General features: G+C 42.2%; 1 protein-coding gene across 2 annotated transcripts in view; it reads right to left on the bottom strand.

The window, feature by feature from the left end:
• Positions 1-18,956, bottom strand: part of MDGA2 (MAM domain containing glycosylphosphatidylinositol anchor 2) — a 320,069-nt gene that overhangs the window by 26,053 nt on the left and 275,060 nt on the right. For both annotated transcript variants that reach the window (XM_068416528.1, XM_068416529.1), the window contains one exon: positions 2,942-3,119. In XM_068416528.1, the coding sequence (XP_068272629.1) occupies positions 2,942-3,119 (178 nt within the window). The remainder of the gene's footprint in view (positions 1-2,941; positions 3,120-18,956) is intronic.

Here is an 18,956-nt window from a genome sequence, read left to right as displayed (position 1 = left end):
TGTTTGCAATGGGAATCCTCCCTGGCAATACAAATACATTGGTGCATTTTAAACCTAAGAAAGAAGCTTTTTTACTCTAAGGGCGATCGAGCACCAAGCAGTTTACCCAGAGAGGTTGTGATGTCTCCATCCTTGGAGATATTCAAGATCTAAATGGACATGGATCCTAGGTCGTGGCCCTCCAAAAAGAGTATTCCTAGAGTGGTGGGATGAGAAAGAAGGGCTGACGCTGCTAGAGACCCGTGTGCTTCTGGGGTACTGATCAAAACAGAACACACAGAGACACACGCTCAAACACACACAAAGCTCCACTGAAAATATGAAAATGTGAATGTTTTCCCCCCTGCCTGAGATCTCACAAGTAAAAAAAAAATGTAATGGGAGAAAAACGTAAAAAAAATCTTAGTTCTCCTTTTAAGAAACATTCGCATGATGTCTTTTATTTTCTGTGTAATGTTTATAATTATTTCTTACATCGATGCAGGCCTGCTGCTATGCATCCCGCTAGCCCATTAACTGCTTTTCTAAGATTCCAGCATTTCAGATTATAAGTATCGGATTTGCACTATAATAATGTCTGTGATATCATTATTTTACAGTTGAAGCTATAACATCCTTAAAATTAGCCTGGTAATAGTTTGCTGACACCGTAGTCGTGGGATGAATGCTGAGATAAAAATGCATATTTTAAGCACACAAAGCCTCGGCGGTTCTGGGATCCCTCTTCAAAGGGAAGTCGCTTTAGGTTTATCTTATTGATTAGCATCTGGCTCATGATTTCTGAAGCTGTGCATTTGTCAGCACCACAGTGACAGCGCTGAGCATTGCTCCAAAAGCAGCTCTCCATCTGGGGCACAAGGCAACGGCTTCCTCTCTCCTGGGCGGCTGGGTTTTGCACTGGCACCTCATCAGCGTGAAATGGGATGATATCCACATCTGTGCTAATGGCAGATTCTAGCAGAAAAATTTGCAGCAGACAAAATACGCCTTTTATTCTACATGGGAATGTTCTTCCTGCCAGCCAGGGGCTAGAAACGAAAATCACATAATGTTCCATTGAAACCTCAAACTCAGCATAGTTGTGAGCTGTAGCTGAGACCTCAATTAACCTCCTGAGACTCGCCAGAGTACAACCACCACCAAAAGGGACCAGTAGTGACTGAGTAACCTAAATGCTGGGTTTTTTTACTCCTTATATGAGCACTGTTCAGTATTTAAGTCACTGGAGAAATTTGAAGGTCCACAGAAATGGGCAGTGGCTGCCTGGCATGAGCTGGCTGTGATCCACAAGTGTCCCTATCACAGCCAGCATGGAGAGACAGGCATCGCTACAGAGAAATCCCAAACGTCTGAGTGAAGTTTCTGCTCCTGATCAACTTCAGGAAGACCCTGGGTCTTTCCATTGGGCATGCAGTGACCCCCAAAGAGACCAGACTCCTACTGCTGGTGTCAGAAAATAGGTGTTTGTTTGGGTAAAGAGGCCCAATGAGGAGCCAAGGTCCAACAGGAACTGCAGCAGAATGACCATCTTCTCATGTTTATGTTAATAAATGTAGTAAATAAGTCCTTCTTTTAATAGAGATTTTGTCCTCACAAGCTTTGGGAAATGTACTTAGCAAACACTTTACTGAAAGAGGTGAAACCTAAGACTCAACCATCACAATCGTTAGCAGATCTGGCATTTAGTGAAATGTGCAACTACATTCTTTAGAATTGATGTTTAAGATTGCTTAATGTATTTTTTTCCCTTTATATTAATACAGTGATAAAAATAATTTATGATGAGAGTGAGTAGGGCTGAACTAATCATTGATCATGAAGAATTGCACATATGATGCACAAGACATTTAAATTTTTTTCAGGTTTGTTCACCATTTAAAATCATTTGATAATAACTTGTGAAAGTAATTCTTGATCTGTATCTTGATCTTGACCTTTTGCTTCTACTGCATGTGATTTCCTTCCTTGGGCTTTTGTCCTTCAGGATTAGCAAGGTTCCTCATGACAGAAGCATAGAATAGTTGGGGTTGGAAGGGTCCTTTAGAGGTCATCTAGTCCAACCCCCCTGCAATGAGCAGGGACATCTTGCACAAGATCAGGTTGCTCAGAGCCCCATTCAATCTGGCCTTGAATGTTTCCAGGGATGGGGCATCTACCACCTCTATGGGCAACTTGTTCCAGTGGTTCACCACCCTCATCGCAAAAAATTTCTTCCTTATATCTAGTCTGAATCTTCCCTCTTTTAATTTAAAAGCATCACCCCTTGTCGTGTCGCTACAGGCCCTGCTAAAAAAGTTCATCCTCAAATGACAAACTCGTACTTTTGTGATTCCATGTTCAGAAATATCTCCCCCTGGCACACACTTCCCTTTTTCAACTATAAAAACTTGCTGCTCAGCACAACAGGTTCCCATCGCCCTTTTCCACTTGCATAGGACACTTTTTTTTTTTAAATCATTCACATTCAAATAAAAACTTCTCAAAAAGTGCTCATTCTGGGAGAAAAAAAATATTTTGATATCAAAACACCGATTTGACACCTTCAGAATACTACTTGTTCTGCAGATGTTTCTTCAAAACTCATTGCCCTTTAAAGCGTTCAAAGTAAGAACAAACTCTTGAAATCAGCTATTTCATGAAGCTAATATTAATTAGTTCTATTTTTTTCCTTTATTTCACAGACACTTCGACATGATTTTGCATTTTGGCTGTTCAGAGGGTGGGGTTTGTTTTTTTTTTGAATTGTGAAACCTTCCAGAGGTGGACACTATCATTTCCACCCAGTTTCACCCAGAACCCTCTGTCCTGGAAGCCCACACTCGTCCCTTGCAGTATGATTTGCAGGACTGGCAATCAGTTCACACAGTGCAACCCAGCGCAGTCATAGCCTGTACAGCAGAATGCACCACAACACGTTTCCTTGACATGAAGGTCTTCTTACCACTATACTTGATGACCCGAATCGTTGAGTCCCCCTCCCCAAATCTGGTGATGGGCGTTAGACGGACTTCATACGCCTCTGGCTTGATCAGCTCAGTTAGGTTGTAGGTAATTAATTCTCCCTTTTGAATATGTCCGTTCACGGAAATTTCCTGTTCCCACCAACGCTGTTGTCCAGCCTAAAATCAAAAGAAGGATGCAAATGTCAGAGCTTTTGGGACAGATGTTGTCTTCACCTTAGAAATGACCGGGAGTGCACGCAGACCTGTGCTACCCCGGGTGCCTCCTTCAACCTTCAAACAACCCAGGAGGATGAGAGATACAGCAAGAACACGAATGGCCCTGAAATACCCCACTGCTGAGCATGGCTGTAACAAACAGATGAGATCACAGATTGCAAACCCACTTTATCGAGAGGCCACCTTTGCCTGCCCAGGTCCTGCACCAGAGCTCGGGCAGCCCAAGGGCTGCAGGCGCTGTGCTTCTTTGCAAACCTGCCCCTATGTTTCAAACCCACTTGTTAAAATGTTAAACAACCTTTTTCTTCCTTAAAAAAAAAAATGCTGTTCAGTTCAGTTCATTTCATCAGCGTGCTGAGGCTGAATTTACTAGCTCTCAAATGCTGCCCCTTCAAAGCTGACCAGGCAAATTGGCTCCTCATGTCTAGTAGCCCCATTCCCTTTGTGGTTTTAAAATAACATTGTCCAACTGCAGTGGCAGGCGTGTCTTCTGCCACCGTGCCCACCAGACTGGGACAGCTGCATCGCCATGAGCTGGGTGCTGCCTCCTCGTTAGAGGCAATGAGGTTTCCCAGCTGTCATTTGGGGCATCGTTTGAGGCTAATAATACTGAAGAACTGAAATGCAGTTTGATTTCCAAGCACTTACCACTTTTGTTGATGAGTGAGAAAGAAATAGGCTAGCCATTAATGGCCTTAGTGCATAATTATCAGCAACCCTTGTAGTCTCAAAGATGGATGGATTTCAGAGAACAATGAAAGTCAATATGAGCAAACAAGAGGTTGTTTTATTAAAAAAAAAGGCTAAGTATAGATTTTTGTGCGTTATAAACTGCACAGTGCTTTCAGCATCGAAATCCATAGTTTTTTTATTTATATGCCTTACCAAGAAATGAAAAGAAAAAAAAATCTAATTAAGAAGGCGTCTCAAGGAGAGAACGCCACATTGCCTCTAATATTACTTTAACTAGTTTATATACAAGCAGAAATCATATATATTTTGGGCAGCTGAGTGACTTGATATTGCAATATTACTTGCAGATACTCTGCCTTATTGCAGGCACTATCTGCAGAAAACAAAGGAAAAATCATTACGTATTTACCACACATCCCAAGACAACTGTACAGGTGCAGTGATGCTAAAATGAGATGTTCCACTAAGCTCACTACGCCTGTCAGTATGCTGAAGTTCTTACCTATCACACGCTCACCAATACAGAGTTTATTAAGGACAGAAAACCTTTTATTCCAAAACTTTAATTTGCTGATGCAATAAAAATGTACACAGAAATCACTGAAATCTAGGACTAAATCTACCACATTTCATCCAAACAAACTACATTTGCAGCAATATTAACAGACTCCAAGCTTTAAATTCATAGCAGTGGGACAGAGATGTCAATACTTTTATCACTGAAGTATGTTACAAAAGTACAGCTCTATGCCCATTAAATAAAACTTGGACTGCGAAGCAAAAAGGCAAGAGGAATTCTTAAGAAAGCTGGGATGAGGGAATAACTCACACAGAATCACAGAATCAATGAGGTTGGAAGAGCCCTCTGGGATCATCGAGTCCAACCATTGCCCTGACACCACCATGGCAACTAGACCAGGGCACTAAGTGCCATGTCCAGGCTTTTCTTAAACCCCTCCAGAGATGGGGACTCCACCACCTCCCTGGGCAGCCCCTTCCAATGTCTAAGGACCCCTTCTGAGAAGAAATCCCGAATCGCATCACCTTTTCCCTGTTGCAAGCATTAAAATGACCCACTTGAGAAGACATGATATTAATGAAATGTCCACCACAGCTTTGTACACAGTTTAGACTGGGGAGCATTTCTCTGTTAATGGTTTCCCAAGGCTACTACACTACAAAGAGTTATTATGTAATAAAGATACTGAAAATATATGTATTTATATTGTATCATTAAAAGCTCATCCCAGTGGAGCTCATGAAAAATTCCAACTTGACAGATTCTATTAGATGCCAACTCTTTCACAGCTCTTTGTACCTATGTACTGAGACCAACAAAACAAACAGTGAAAACCAAGGTACAGGTTGTTTAACAGAAATCCAGTCTTTTCTCCTTGTCTCTTCTGCAGATACCCATAAAAAGAACAACAGATACCTGCTTCACCCACGTAGTGCAGTGTGTTGTGTTGCCATCCCACTGCTCATGAAGCAAACATCAACGCACATGAGGGCAACTGTTCCTCCCGTCCTCTGCTCTCCCCATCAGCAGCCCTGGTTTTATGCCCCATGCACCTCTCCCATCTCATAGCAACCTTCCAGGCACTGCTGAAACCCAAGAGCTCAGGAGACAAGTGACAAACGCTGGGTACGGTCAATGGAACGTGTGGAATTGTGCGTGAAGGCGCAAGGACAACGCTCTGCTTCCCGTGCACGCCGGGTACAACAGCCAGTGAGTTCTGACCCACATTAAATGCTCACAGATTATTCAAAACATTGCAGAAACAAATAGAAGGGGCACCAGGACCTTTCATATACGTTAAATAATGCATAAGGCACCGTGCACCTTCCCAGGCTGTCAGGGAGCCCTCCCGGTAACAGATAAGCCTTGTCTTGAGTAGACCATTGTCCTTGAGAGCAAAGTAGTGACTATGCTGCAGAGAAAATATTAAGGATAGTTACGATAAGATTTAGGCTGTATTTCTACAGCAGTTCATGGGCAATTTGCCCATAAGGACCTTCTCGAGGGGCCCGTGAAGGGATGCTCACCACACCTAGCGTGGTCCAACTGGAAGGTGCTTTCAGACAAAAGCTGCTGCTCCAAGGGGAGAAACTGGAAACAAGTCTTGTGAATGTCTGTAAATTTGCCAAGTTACCCAGGCAGTCAAACAACATAAGATTATATTTTAAATGTGCAACTATTTTTGGGTTTGTATTTCTTAAAGACAACTTTTAAATTTTCTAAACTCAACACGGCTATTTTAAAATGTCCTTCGAGTATATCTAGAAATGCAAAAATGGCCAAGGTAAATGAGAATGTTTTTCTCAAAGAGAAACTTTTTCATTCACACATCCCTGCTCCCAAACTGGGGAAAAAAAATCCTCAGAACTTCCATTCTACCCAATATTTCTGACCATACCAAACTGTGGTAGGAGCTGAACTCACCATGTCTTTATAGACAGTGACTACAACAAGGCACCTAGTGCAGTTCCTGGCACAGTTTCTCAAAAGTTTACAATTGCCAAAACTAGTAATGAATTTGTATGAAATTCAGTTGTTACTTTGGATTATCACCCTTTTCTACAACCACCCAAACAAAAGCAACAAAGAAGCTCCATTATTTTATTCATTCTGAAAGCAAAACAATTTGATTTTTCATTTCAGTATTGTGCATCCTAACCTACTACTGGATATTGGTATTTCTCCACAGGAAGCAACATGTATCTTTTTGCCTTGCAATCAACACCAGCTCTGTTCTAATTCTTATTTTTACCATGGAAACCAGAGAAAAAAATGCCCAACATCTCAAAATTGTCACTAGGTTTGACACAAAACGTCCCCTTGCCTGATTTTTCAGTTCAGCTGTTGAACAAATAAAGAAAATCAGTATCTGCACACCTCTTGCCACATTCAGCTTTCAACCTTCGCTTTCCATCAGGAAAACAAGCCCAACAGTCGTGCTGGAAGGGAAGTGGCTTCACGAAGGCATCAGTCCTGGAGCCTGGGGCATCCCTGTGGCACCCTTGGCTGACAAATATTGGAACTGCTGAAAAGAAGTGTAGCAGCTGAGCTCGTTTGCTTGCTGATGGGACACAGAAAAAGAATGAAGGCCAGTTCTCCATGGGGTCAGAGAGCCATGCAACCAGCTGGAGGAACAAGGGTTTCCTAGCACAACATTTTTCAAGGTCTGCATGATGCTGAGGCACCTAACACCAACACTGAAATGCCCAAGACACCCTCAAAATAGGATTTAGATTCCTACAATGCCTTAGGGCGGTTCAAACTCCTAGCACAAAGCTTGGGAGGCTCTGCAAAGCCAGACCCTGTGTAGGAGGCACCCAACGCTCTTGGTCACTCACTGTTTGGCATTAAAGCACCAGAGATCTGGGCATCTGCTCCGGCTCCCTTGAATGGAAGGAGCCAAATCCACATCACCCACTTCCTCGAAATCACCCGTACAGCCTCTCCCTAATATTTAGGCTGTGCCTTTTTATATTAAAAAGTCAACAGCGGTGCTTCAAGGAGAGAATACACAAGCAAACACAACAGTAAAACATCTGCCTGCGTGTCATTTCATGTGTCCAGAGCTTTAAAATTAGTAAGGATTAGGATTTGCTTGAAAAATAATTTTTGAAGGAGAAAAATTCTTATAATCAAAGCCATTTGCCTTACAAAGATAAGGATGAAACACATTTGGGGAAATTTACTTTGACCAAGCTGAAAGAACAGTTTTCCAATGGTTTGTGAGTACTTGTAAAGCACTGAGGAAAACCCACATTAGTTCCTGGAGCATTTATTGGCATTATCACGTGCCTAACCTGTAATTAATTTAGCAGAGCATACCTATGTTCAGTCAACCAAGAGCACAGAAGGCTTCACACGGACTCCTTTCTTTTCTTGGTCACCTCTGAATATTTAGAAATCTTTGTTCCCTACAGCTAACAGAAAAGCAAAATGTATTTCCCTGACAGCAGGGAAACAGGACTATAAAAGTGCGGCAGCATTTTACTGCAGCAGGCTGAAACCATCTCCTTTGTGTTGTCAATGAAAGGGTATTTATTCGTTGCCTGATGTTGAGAAACACAATATTCTGTAAAAGACTTGAATATATAGATTTCTTGAGAAATTAATCCTATGGGATGATTAAATATTGATTGCGTATATGCACAGTTATGTTTATAAAAAATAAACACATCTTTAGCACATTGTACTTGGCCTATTGATTTCAACCATAAATTTCTTCATTGACTTAGAAAGTCAGACAAGCATCTCTTTAATTAATGACAACTGAATGCAATGTAAATTAATCTACTGTATAATCCTATAAAAAACTGTGGCGGTCTTTAAAGTAATTTCTTTACAATTTGTACCAACAACGACAATTGATTTTCTTTAATAAAGAGTTTTCTTTAGCAATTCTGTATATATAACAGCACTGTTCAGTTCATGGGCAAATACTTCTACCTGCACCCCGCAGAGGGAAATCTCCCGTTCAGTGTTTGCCTTATTTCTGCTGGGGAAATCCAGTGGCTGCTCTTCAACAGTTTTGCCCAGCAGTATCATCAGAGCTATCTGGTTTTGAACACAAACCTCATCAGGTAAGTGGCTCCTGTGTCATCTTCATGTCAAAAGGATAGTTATGGCCCCAAAGTGACTCACAGTGACAAACATCTGTAATGCAGGCAGAAACAAGGCGGCCAGCTGCAAAGCGTGTTCTGCCACGCTCATCATCACCTTATTTTCCACCGTGCATCATGTAACATCTTTTTTAACTTCTAATCCCTAACAACAATCGCAGACTTTCTTCTTGCAGGATCCCATGAACAATCATTCTGTATTTGCTCCTACCATTCATTGCACTTACTTTGAGTTTACCACAGGTGTAATTGGTTTTATTTAGTACACACAAAAGCATAAAAAAATTTCTCTCTTCCTTTTTTTTTTTTTCTAAGAAACTAAAATTCTCTGAATCTTTAGTAATTAGGAGCTTGGAGTCCAAAGATGCAGAATGTTTTAGACGCAGTTTTTATGGGCTACAAATTGATGGATGAGTGGTTCAGATGTCAGAAACATCTGTCCACAATGCAAATTTATGGTCTGAAATTCAAAGAAAAAGGAGACAGGAGCAATTTAAGGGAAAGAAATTTAAGGAAAGCGAAAGGTGGAAGCTCAATGGACAAACAGTTAAGTCCTCTTTAAACATGTATTACATCTCCAGTTTTAAAGGTAGGGTGGAAAATGGTAACCCAGGAAGAGAGAGAGGTCATTTTTATCAGAGTAAAATCAAAATACAGCACAAATATCTGCTAAAAACTTAATTGGAAGATAAAATACACTGCCTTCTGGTTTTCCATACAAATGAATGATAATAAAAACATCTTTTAAGATATGGATTAGGACACTTCAGTCCATTTGCTAAATAAATTGTAATTTAGGATACTTCGTAGCTGGAAGTTTGTTGTTTCTTTGCTTTTAACAACCTTACACACAGGGACAGACAGGAAACTGTATTTATAATAGGTAGGACTTTCTTTAATCAGAAAGGCAATAAAATTTATCCCCTCTCACTTTTTCCTTTGAGGTAAATTCGATGCATACCTGTACACACAGGGGTACAAGCACTGTGCTATGGCACGGACAGAAAATGATCTACTCCACTTTGCAGCCAGTGCCCACGCAACCTTCACAGAAATCCCTTTCACAAGCACACAATATGTATTTGAATACGTCTGACCCTGCACGCTGCTGAATGAAAACAGAAGTTAAAAATGTAATAAAGGCAAACGGTGACCAGAAGGACGCGCACAGCGAAGTGACCTGCGCCGGGCTGTTTGAAGGGACCTGCTCGTTATCAACTGCCTGGCACCGCAGACATCTGTAGGCTGAGAAGAAAGGAAAGGTAGGGATTTAACCTTTCAAATAACAAGCTTGAACAAGTTACTCCCTGTTTTACAGGTACTGTTTGACTTTTAATTATTTCTTTCAAGTGGAGTCGTTCGTTTTCTGGGTCACCATGGCTGCATTGCTGGGAACGTGGCTATCGCCTGCTGAGGAGCAGAGCAGCCCCATGGAGATCGGAGCCACAGAACCTTCGTGTCTGCTCCAGGAAATTCTCACTTGTTTCGTTTGCTTTCAGCCTGCTGACAGTAAATATCAGAGAGCTGGAAGCACTCGCTCATCGCTGCTTGAATGTTTGTGCAACTTGGGACTCTCTAACTGTTGTCATTTATAAACAACTACCTGAATCTGTCTTCGGTGAAGAACAAATTATGGAACAGAAACACCTCCACGTGATGCCCAGATGGCACCAGATCTGTTCTGAGCAGTGGCAGGCTGCCGGCATGGAGCTGCACTGGGAGCTGCAGGTGAAGCCACTGCCACCTCCCACTTAGGAGCTGGGATGGAAAAGCACAAAAATATCCACAGCCACTCAGGCAAAACTGAGCATGTGCTCCGTGAAGCAAGAGCTTGAGGGTGAGGTCCAAAAGTGGGTTTGTTCTGGGTGCATAAACTTTCAGGAGTGTAGAAATACTTTGAGTGACATTTGGGACCATTTTTGTAAGCACTTGGAAAACAGACAAGAAAATGTCAAGGCAATTCAACGTGCAGGGTTTCATGGCCTTTTAGCACAAGGCCCTGAATTTCCCTGTGTTCCTCACATGATCCATGCTACGCTGTATGAGTTTGCTGAGCTATTTCATGAGCTTCAGGCTCACCCCCTGACTGAACTCCACTTCATCATAGAACATTTAATGAAAGAAACTCCTACAATGTTGGCCATCTCCAAAGGCTAACCAGGGGACGTGCACAAGGATGCTTTGAAACACAAATAATTGCAAGAATCTGGGTCACTAATACATTATTGTCAGAATATTCTTCAGAGAGCTACTGATGAGACAGAAAAATGTTCCTTATGGGCTGATGTCTTGGCAGACCTCAGCACCTTCAGAAGCAAGTAGAGGGTGACCAAATCTATGCAATCACCATGATGAAAGACACACAATGTTGTCCTCATCCTTCATTTTGAGTTACAAATGAAAGGCTGTGTGGAACAGTGACCCTGAGGAACAGAAACTCCCTGTACTCTACACTGCTTTTTCCATAAATGCTACATGCAGGAGGATTTACAGTCACCTGAGTTACACTGCAACACAAACCAGCTGTTCTGATGGTGTTGCACATGCCAATTTTATTGTTGATTATTTTGAATGCATCCTCACTCCACAATTTAAACCAAAAGAGTGAACACCAGCCTGCCATTAATGATACATGAAGTCTTGTACCCATCAGCTAACTCTACTCACAGTGCCAAAAGGCTCTCACAGACAAGAGGCTGCACCTCATGCTGACCGTATTCCCCATCAACACTTCAGGACTGGCAACCACTTAATCCCAGACCCTGCCACAGCACCCCCAGGGCCACCTTCCCTTCTCTGTGGTTGAGGTCTGTTCTGCTCCAGGATCAAAGCTTACCTGAGCAGTACAGTAAAGTTAATGTTTTTTAATTATCATATTGATGTTTAATATCAGCTGTCTGAGCTACTGCTTTCTGTTATTGTTTTGGAACTCTTCTTGAAATAAAGTTATCCACAGTTTGAATAAAAATGTGAACACTACTAAGAAGACAAGAATAAAAACCTTTTTAAAAATAATTATCTTTCTTATTGTGGAACTTGGTAACAAAAATGCATTCAGGGCTGTAATATGTGGCCCTGATCTCCTCACAGCACAATGAGCATCTTCATCACTACCATCACTCAAGAAGTCCTAACCCTGCTAGGTTCTACCACGCCAATGTTTGGCTTGAACCACTGGAGATGCATCCTCTCTGCTCGCATTTTAATGGAAAAAGTAAGAACACCCGTTGACTGAAAGTAGGTGGGATGAGTTTGCTCTTAGTAAGAGTCACAACGTGCACTTCTTCAATGCATGGACTCAGATCAGTCACAACCTTGAATGTGATGACATTGCATTCAAGTCAGTATTATTTTTTCCTCCTTAAAGAAAGGTTAATGTGATATAAACCAAGAGAATCCATTTTAAGTCTTTAAAATTCTCTGGCTCCCAGATGAATTCACTAAAGTCTGCGGGATTAAACAGGAGCTGCACTGTTCCCAGCCCCAGCGTGCAGGTTCTTCTGCTCTTGTGCTACTTCTAAGACAACTACCAAAAGAGTTTTTCAATTTTTAATCCGTGTTTTGTTAGGCATCCACAAAAGGCGGGTTAGTTATTAACACACATTAAGGGTAGTTTTCAGAGAAAGTTTTCTCGTTCCTTCTTAGTGACATATCAAATCTGAAGGTTACGGACTGGGAAAGGGGGCTGGCGCCGGCTCTCACACGTCAAAGCACACGGCCCAGCTACTGCCAACAGCACGGACGTGGTTTTGCACGTTAAGCAGCGGGTTTATCTGCAACAGGCAGACCATTATTTTTATCAGGGCAACAAGAGATAAAATTATCAAAGTGGCATCAAGATTCAGCTCCTAAGTTTAAATTAAACACTTCATCCTTATACCAACAACTACATTTCCATGATCAAGAAACTACCTATCCCAAGACACATGTCATATCTCAGTGGTGATGACTAGTGAGTATCTCACAACACTACAACCTTCTCCAGATGGATCTTACACGACAGATTGTGCACTCCCGTCACTAGTGAACTAATTCATTTCCTTGTGATTTCTAAAATGACCATATTTTTTCATACAAAATAATTACACACTGACTAATTAATGACCGTAGCTGCAACCAAGACAACAAACCCAACCGTTTTAAAGTACAGCACACTGGAGCTTCGCTGCTTAGTCAACACTGTGAACAAGAGAAGTTGTCTTGGTAAATGAACTGGAAAAACAAGGCTGCATTTTAAGCAACCTACATGAGCCTCTGCATAAATAGATCAACGAGTAATAATGCAATAAGACAAGCGCATGATGCCAAAGTGCATTTCTAAGGAAAGTGAACACAGTGATTTTGCTTAACTTTTTAAGTTAGAACAAATTTTTGCCAATAAATACCAGCTCAACTGTCAGATATGAACGTTTCAACAAACCATTTCTTAAATACTTAAGACAACTGCTGCACAAGAAGAAAGGAAATAGCCACTAGATGTTTAATGAAGTTCTCAAAATGTAAATGCGATGGTTTAAATCAGCTCAAAAACACAGATGCATTGCAGGAGGGTGCTCATTTGCTTATCGAAAGGCAATATGGTTTGCATTCAATTTAAACATATGTATGTTTCAGAGAATAAAGAGTTCTCTAACAGCAAAAGAATGGATGGAGCAGTTGTCTTTAGAGACAAATCGCTCTCATCTCAATAATTTATAATTTTTCTAATCTACATTATTTGACAAAAGTGCTTACTCACTACATACACTGGCTAGTATGTTCTGATTTAGCCACAAACACCCCTCACCTAGGAGCAAGCAAAATCTGTGTTTAAGAAAATACCAACCTAATCACATTATAAAAAAAAAAAAAAAGAATAATTCTCATTTACCACTTCTTCTCTCCAAACTGCAACTAAAATTTGCACAGGACTTTTTGAAAACAAAGAAATCCTTTCTGGCCTCAGCTGGATGAGCAGAGACAGCACATCACTGCAGAACAGAAACACGTTTTGGCTTGTAACAGCACTGCGCTTTTTGGTTTTTTTTGGCAAAATGTATGTTTTTACATTTTTTTTTTCTTAAATTATATATATCTGTTTCAGTAAGGACAGAATTTATGGTGAGAGACAGCGAGACTATGCCCAGTAAAAAAAATACCAAAGTGTCTAGCAGAAATCTGGGATTCTTAATCTTAAGATCAATACGAAGGTAAGACCATATGAAGGTCATAGCTGGTTTTGCAGAAACCTGGAGGCAGGAGCCAAGGGAGCATCCCAGCAAGAAGCAGCCCTGGTCTGCAGAGTTCTCCTTCAGCACCCATGGTTTGTCTGGGGTGCACATAAACTCCGGGGATAATGGACCTCAGCCTTGAGCAAGTGCAGCTATTGCTAAGTTTTATCCTGATATCCTAATATATTTTAACAGGGCACCTATAATATACCATGCAATTTATTTATGATTCTTAGGCATCGATGCTGCTCTGAAACTATCTTCACTAAAAAGGATGCATTCTTCACCAGAATTAGATTTCTGTAACGCTCAAAGACCTTTTCAAATATTTATTTATGCTATATTTTACTACGACAAAAAGCATGCTGCATGCCAGACACACAACTCTTAATTGTCATGCATTTGCCTAAGGACATATGACATAATTTTTATGTAGATCTTCACTTCTCAAAGTTTCATTGCTCTATTTCTCTGATTTCATTTTTGCAAATCCTTTAATATTTCTGAACAACTGACACCATATGAAATCAACACTAACAAGAAAACCATTGGTGTAATTTACATATTTTTTTTTAAGGCAGTCTTGCATTACAGGAGTTTATATAAAGAATAAGGCAGGGCAATGAAAAATATTTCTAGGTAATCATATTCTTCATTTTAAACCTGGGTCTGATCAGCATCAGCAGGTTCTCATCAAGGGCCCAGCTTCTGCTGGAGGGATGCCCACACACGCACCACAATTTAAAGGCAAGCACATCTCTGGATGGTGCAGACCATACGTGCGACTGAGCCGCTCCACCTGAGGCTCAACCCTGCCACAAGGTTTAAATGTAGTCGAAAGCAAATATCTTGTTTACTAAAATAAATTCCTCCAGCTTGAGTAATTTCTCTCACTAAATTGCTCTTCAGTTCACTCAATTTTCTCCCGCATCTTCCCTAAAGTTTGACTGATACACCGCGTTTGTCAGCAGTAATCAATTCATGTTGCAGATCCTTCTGGTGAGACAGAGCAAATGGAAGTTGAGGGTGACCACCACGCACAGGCTGAGGCTACCGCGTGCGTCTTATAGAATCATAGAATCACAGACTGGTTTGGGTTGGAAGGGACCTCAAAGACCATCCAGTTCCAACCCCCTGCCACAGGCAGGGACACCTTCCCCCAGACCAGGTTGCTCCAAGCCCCATCCAACCTGGCCTTGAACACTGCCAGGGAGGGGGCAGCCACAGCTTCTCTGGGCAACCTGGGCCAGGGTCTCACCACCCTCACAGCAAAGAATTTCTTCCTCATATCTCATCTCAATCTCCCCTCTTTCAGTTTAAAACCGTTCCCCCTCGTCCTGTCACTCCATGCCCTTGTAAATGGTAATTTCATGGTAATGTGAATGGGCACAGCTCAGCCTGGGACGTTTTCTGTTTGCATCTCTAGAAGATACAGCCCACTACCTCCAGACCAGGCAAACTAGTTACTCTGGGGTGCACAACTCAACTCCCCGACCAGGGAGGTGGTTACACTCAGGAGCATCTTTGGTAACTAAGATACCACGGGATCCAAGTCAGGACCTGACAGAAAAAGATGTATTTATGTGCATAACTTTTACCTCTGAATTTCTTAAGATGTACTCAGCAGAATTTTTTTTCAGAATTATACACAAGCATTTGCCTAATCTATCCGAAGACTGGGAGATGTAACCATTTTTAAACAGCATTTGGTACAAATCTCAACTGACAGCCCCCACCTTGCTATTTTGAAACTCCAGCCTCAGTCTTGTGAAGAATAAGCACAGGAGGTATCAGTATCGCAAACTGAAAATTGTCAAACAGACCCATTGCTTCTCTAATTCAATTTACCAAACCCAAGAAAATCAATAAGAAACGTGCCTTTGCATGTTGCACTCATTTTTTTTTGCCAGACTCTCTCTGTCTCATTTCACAAGTGCAGGCACAACAGGAAAAAAGCAAAGCCTTGTTTAGACTTCCACAAACAAACACACACTGTGAAATCTTTGGGACAGCTTATATCCCTCTGTAGAAAAAGGTTTAAAATTTTTCATTAAAACGACGTTAGAAAAATTCCAATATCCATGTAAATTTTCAACTTCTCTCACTTCCTCCCCTGGAATTAATTACTACAGATGTAATTAGTTTTGAATGCTTCTGAATACAATTTTTGCATACATGTTGACACATAGCTATTTTACATGTTTTATAGCAAACCAAATGAAAATACCCAGCTTGCAAACCTCTTTCCCTCTGCAGTGGATTGTGTGATGGCATCACTGTGATCCTGATAGAAGGAATATCTGGAGAATTACTACCCACCAGAGGGGGCCTTGAGTATGCTAAAATAAATGAATTTCTCATAAATGACTTCCCTTCTAAATGCAGTACTTCAGTAAATAACGATTTCCATTCATTTATTTTCACTCTATAGGCAGAAAAATTACATTTTTCTATTCTTGTGACTCCCTCTTCATGTGACGGGACTGTCCCTCTCCCTTTTTGACTTTCTTGGCTTCCCTGATACGTCGTTAAACCAAGCTTCACTTTTTTCCTTAAGTTTTCTAGCATTTGCTGGGCCAGTTTCTCTCAACTTCTTTTTCAGCAGTGCTTAAAATGCCAAACAAGTTTCTCCTGTGTCCTGCCTTCCTACGGTTAAATTATCCTCTTGTGCCTGAGACACGCCTTTATTTTAACTCTAGTGACAGGGTAGGTGACAAGAAGCAGGATGTGACAGACATGTGTAACACTGTGCTGGTGATTCATACAGGGTGGAATCTGTCAGTTGTATTCCAGGAATATTAAGAAAATTAAAGGAAGCCCCAGAGAAAGAGGCTTGGAGAGAGAGATGGTCCCACAGAGGCAACAGGCCATGCAATGGTCTGGGTTATTGAGCACGACCAAGAAGAAGATGGACTCAGCCCTAATTCACTGCAAACACATGCCTGTGCGTCCGAGAGCTGCACTCACAGAATTTCATTAATATCATGTCTTCTGAAGTGGGTCATTTTAATGCTTGCAACAGGGAAAAGGTGATGCGATTCGGGATTTCTTCTCAGCAAGGGTCATTAGCCATTGGAAGGGGCTGCCCAGGGAGGTGGTGGAGTCACCATCTCTGGAGGGGTTTAAGAAAAGCCTGGACACGGCACTTAGTGCCCTGGTCTAGTTGCCATGGTGGTGTCAGGGCAATGGTTGGACTCGATGATCCCAGAGGGCTCTTCCAACCTGATTGATTCTGGGATTCTGTGAACTAAATGCTTTTTTTTTTTTCCTTCCTAAGCAAACAAGCCAGAAATTTCCATGAGAAGACTACATCTGTAACAACTCCTTGGAGGGACAGGGCCTGGCTGCGTACTGCAGAGCTGTGCCATCTCCTCAAGACATGCTTGAGTGCTCTGAGTGCTACCAAAGCACTTGAACAGCAGCTCTTACACTCACCCAACGAGTAAACTCTATGGCCACGTAGTTAGCGCCTCATTTTTTAAAACAGTTATTTGTCACTGTTCAATTAAAGAGGAGCACAGCCGTGCACGCTGCTCGGCGGCTGGATGCTCCGTCACAGCAGGCTTGGCAGATCCTGCGGCTCAGCATCTTCAAAGCTGATTAAAACCCCGCGCTGGGAAGCCACTGTCCATGTGCTGCGTCAACTAGAAACGCAGACAAGAGCCTGTGCTTGTTAAAAAATAATGTTAAGCAGAGAATGAATCCTCAAAAGGCAACAACAGGAGCGACTGGGCTTAAGCAGAAAGCAAAGCGCTCCAAATAATTCCTGTTCCTCCCTGATTCTCCCAGGAGGGAGCATCCATCCCACACAACCATGTCAGCAGGACAAACTCGACTGAGCAAACTTCTGCTCGCCATCAGTGTGCTGTGTGTGCAGTTTGTAGCTTTAAATACAGGGAGAGCTACACAATGATCTTAATGAAAGACACATAGATAACATGCATACAAATGCAGTGACAGATTTTCAATTGATTAGTTTTGTTCTTAAAACATCTATTTTCCCTGTTGCAAAGCAACCACAGAATCCTGAAGGTCCCGACAGCTGCTCCTGGCATCCACACTGCAATAGCTCGTACCTCTTGCTCCTATCTCCACGTAACCAGCACTAATTCTTTTCCTTGCATACACCCCCCTTGAGCTGGTCAAGGCAGAGACATCTCCAGCTCTACAATCTCCCTACATGCCAACCAGTGGAGATACTTTCCTGTTGTTGTAACATTGTACAATCTAATTACTCCTAGCAGAACGATTTGCCTTTAGGGAAAATCCCTAGTCTGCCACATTCTATTACCGGCCTCCTTTGCCCTTTACAAGTTGCATTATTAAGCACATCCTTTGCGTTGCTTTCCACAGCCACCTGGCAAACACAAAACCGGAGCTAAACCACTCTGCGTCTCATAAGAAACTCTTATTTTTACAAAACGACATTAAAAATCACAGAATCACAGAATGGTTAAGGGTTGGAAGGCACCTCTGGAGATCATCTAGTCCAACCCCCTGCCAAAGCAGGGTCACCCAGAGCACGTTGCACAGGGTCACGTCCAGGCGGGTTTTGAATATCTCCAGAGAAGGAGACTCCCCCCCTCCCTGGGCAGCCTGTGCCAGGGCTCTGGCACCCTCACAGTAAAGAAGTTCCTCCTCATATTCAGATGGAACTTCCCATGTTTCAGCTTGTGCCCATTGCCCCTTGTCCTGTCACTGGGCACCACTGAGAAGAGCCTGGTCCCCTCCTCTTGACACCCATCCCTGAGGTATTTGTAAGTGTTGATAATATTTACCAATTCCACAGAAAATCTAGGAAGCCTAAACCTGCTACCAACTAAGTATTCCCAAAATCCTGCCTGGATTCTGTCTCAAGCAAAGCAGCAATGTAGAGGTTGAGTGAAGAAGAAGCGATGCTCGGGCTCAGATGTCAGAGTTCTTAATACAAAAGCAATTTACTGATCAGATAAAAGTAACGGTGGTGATTGAATCACAGGGAGATCCCAACACACTGACCCACTACACAGCCCACCGGACCGGCAGTGTTTTGCGGTGCATTAGGAGATTAAAGCAAAGCTGAAGAGCAGTCAGTGTTTCCAACAGCAGCACGCTGGGCTGCAGGCTGCTCTCCAGCTCAGACCCATGAAGGGAGTTGTAGTGAAGTGGGAGTCGGCCTCTTCTCCCAGGCAACGAGCGATAGGACAAGAGGACACAGCCTCAAGCTTGGCCAGGGGAGGTTCAGGTTGGACATTAGGAA

Source organism: Nyctibius grandis, chromosome 20, assembly GCF_013368605.1.
Source record: "Nyctibius grandis isolate bNycGra1 chromosome 20, bNycGra1.pri, whole genome shotgun sequence".
NCBI lineage: Eukaryota > Metazoa > Chordata > Aves > Nyctibiiformes > Nyctibiidae > Nyctibius > Nyctibius grandis.
This window is presented reverse-complemented; position numbering and strand designations above follow the sequence as displayed.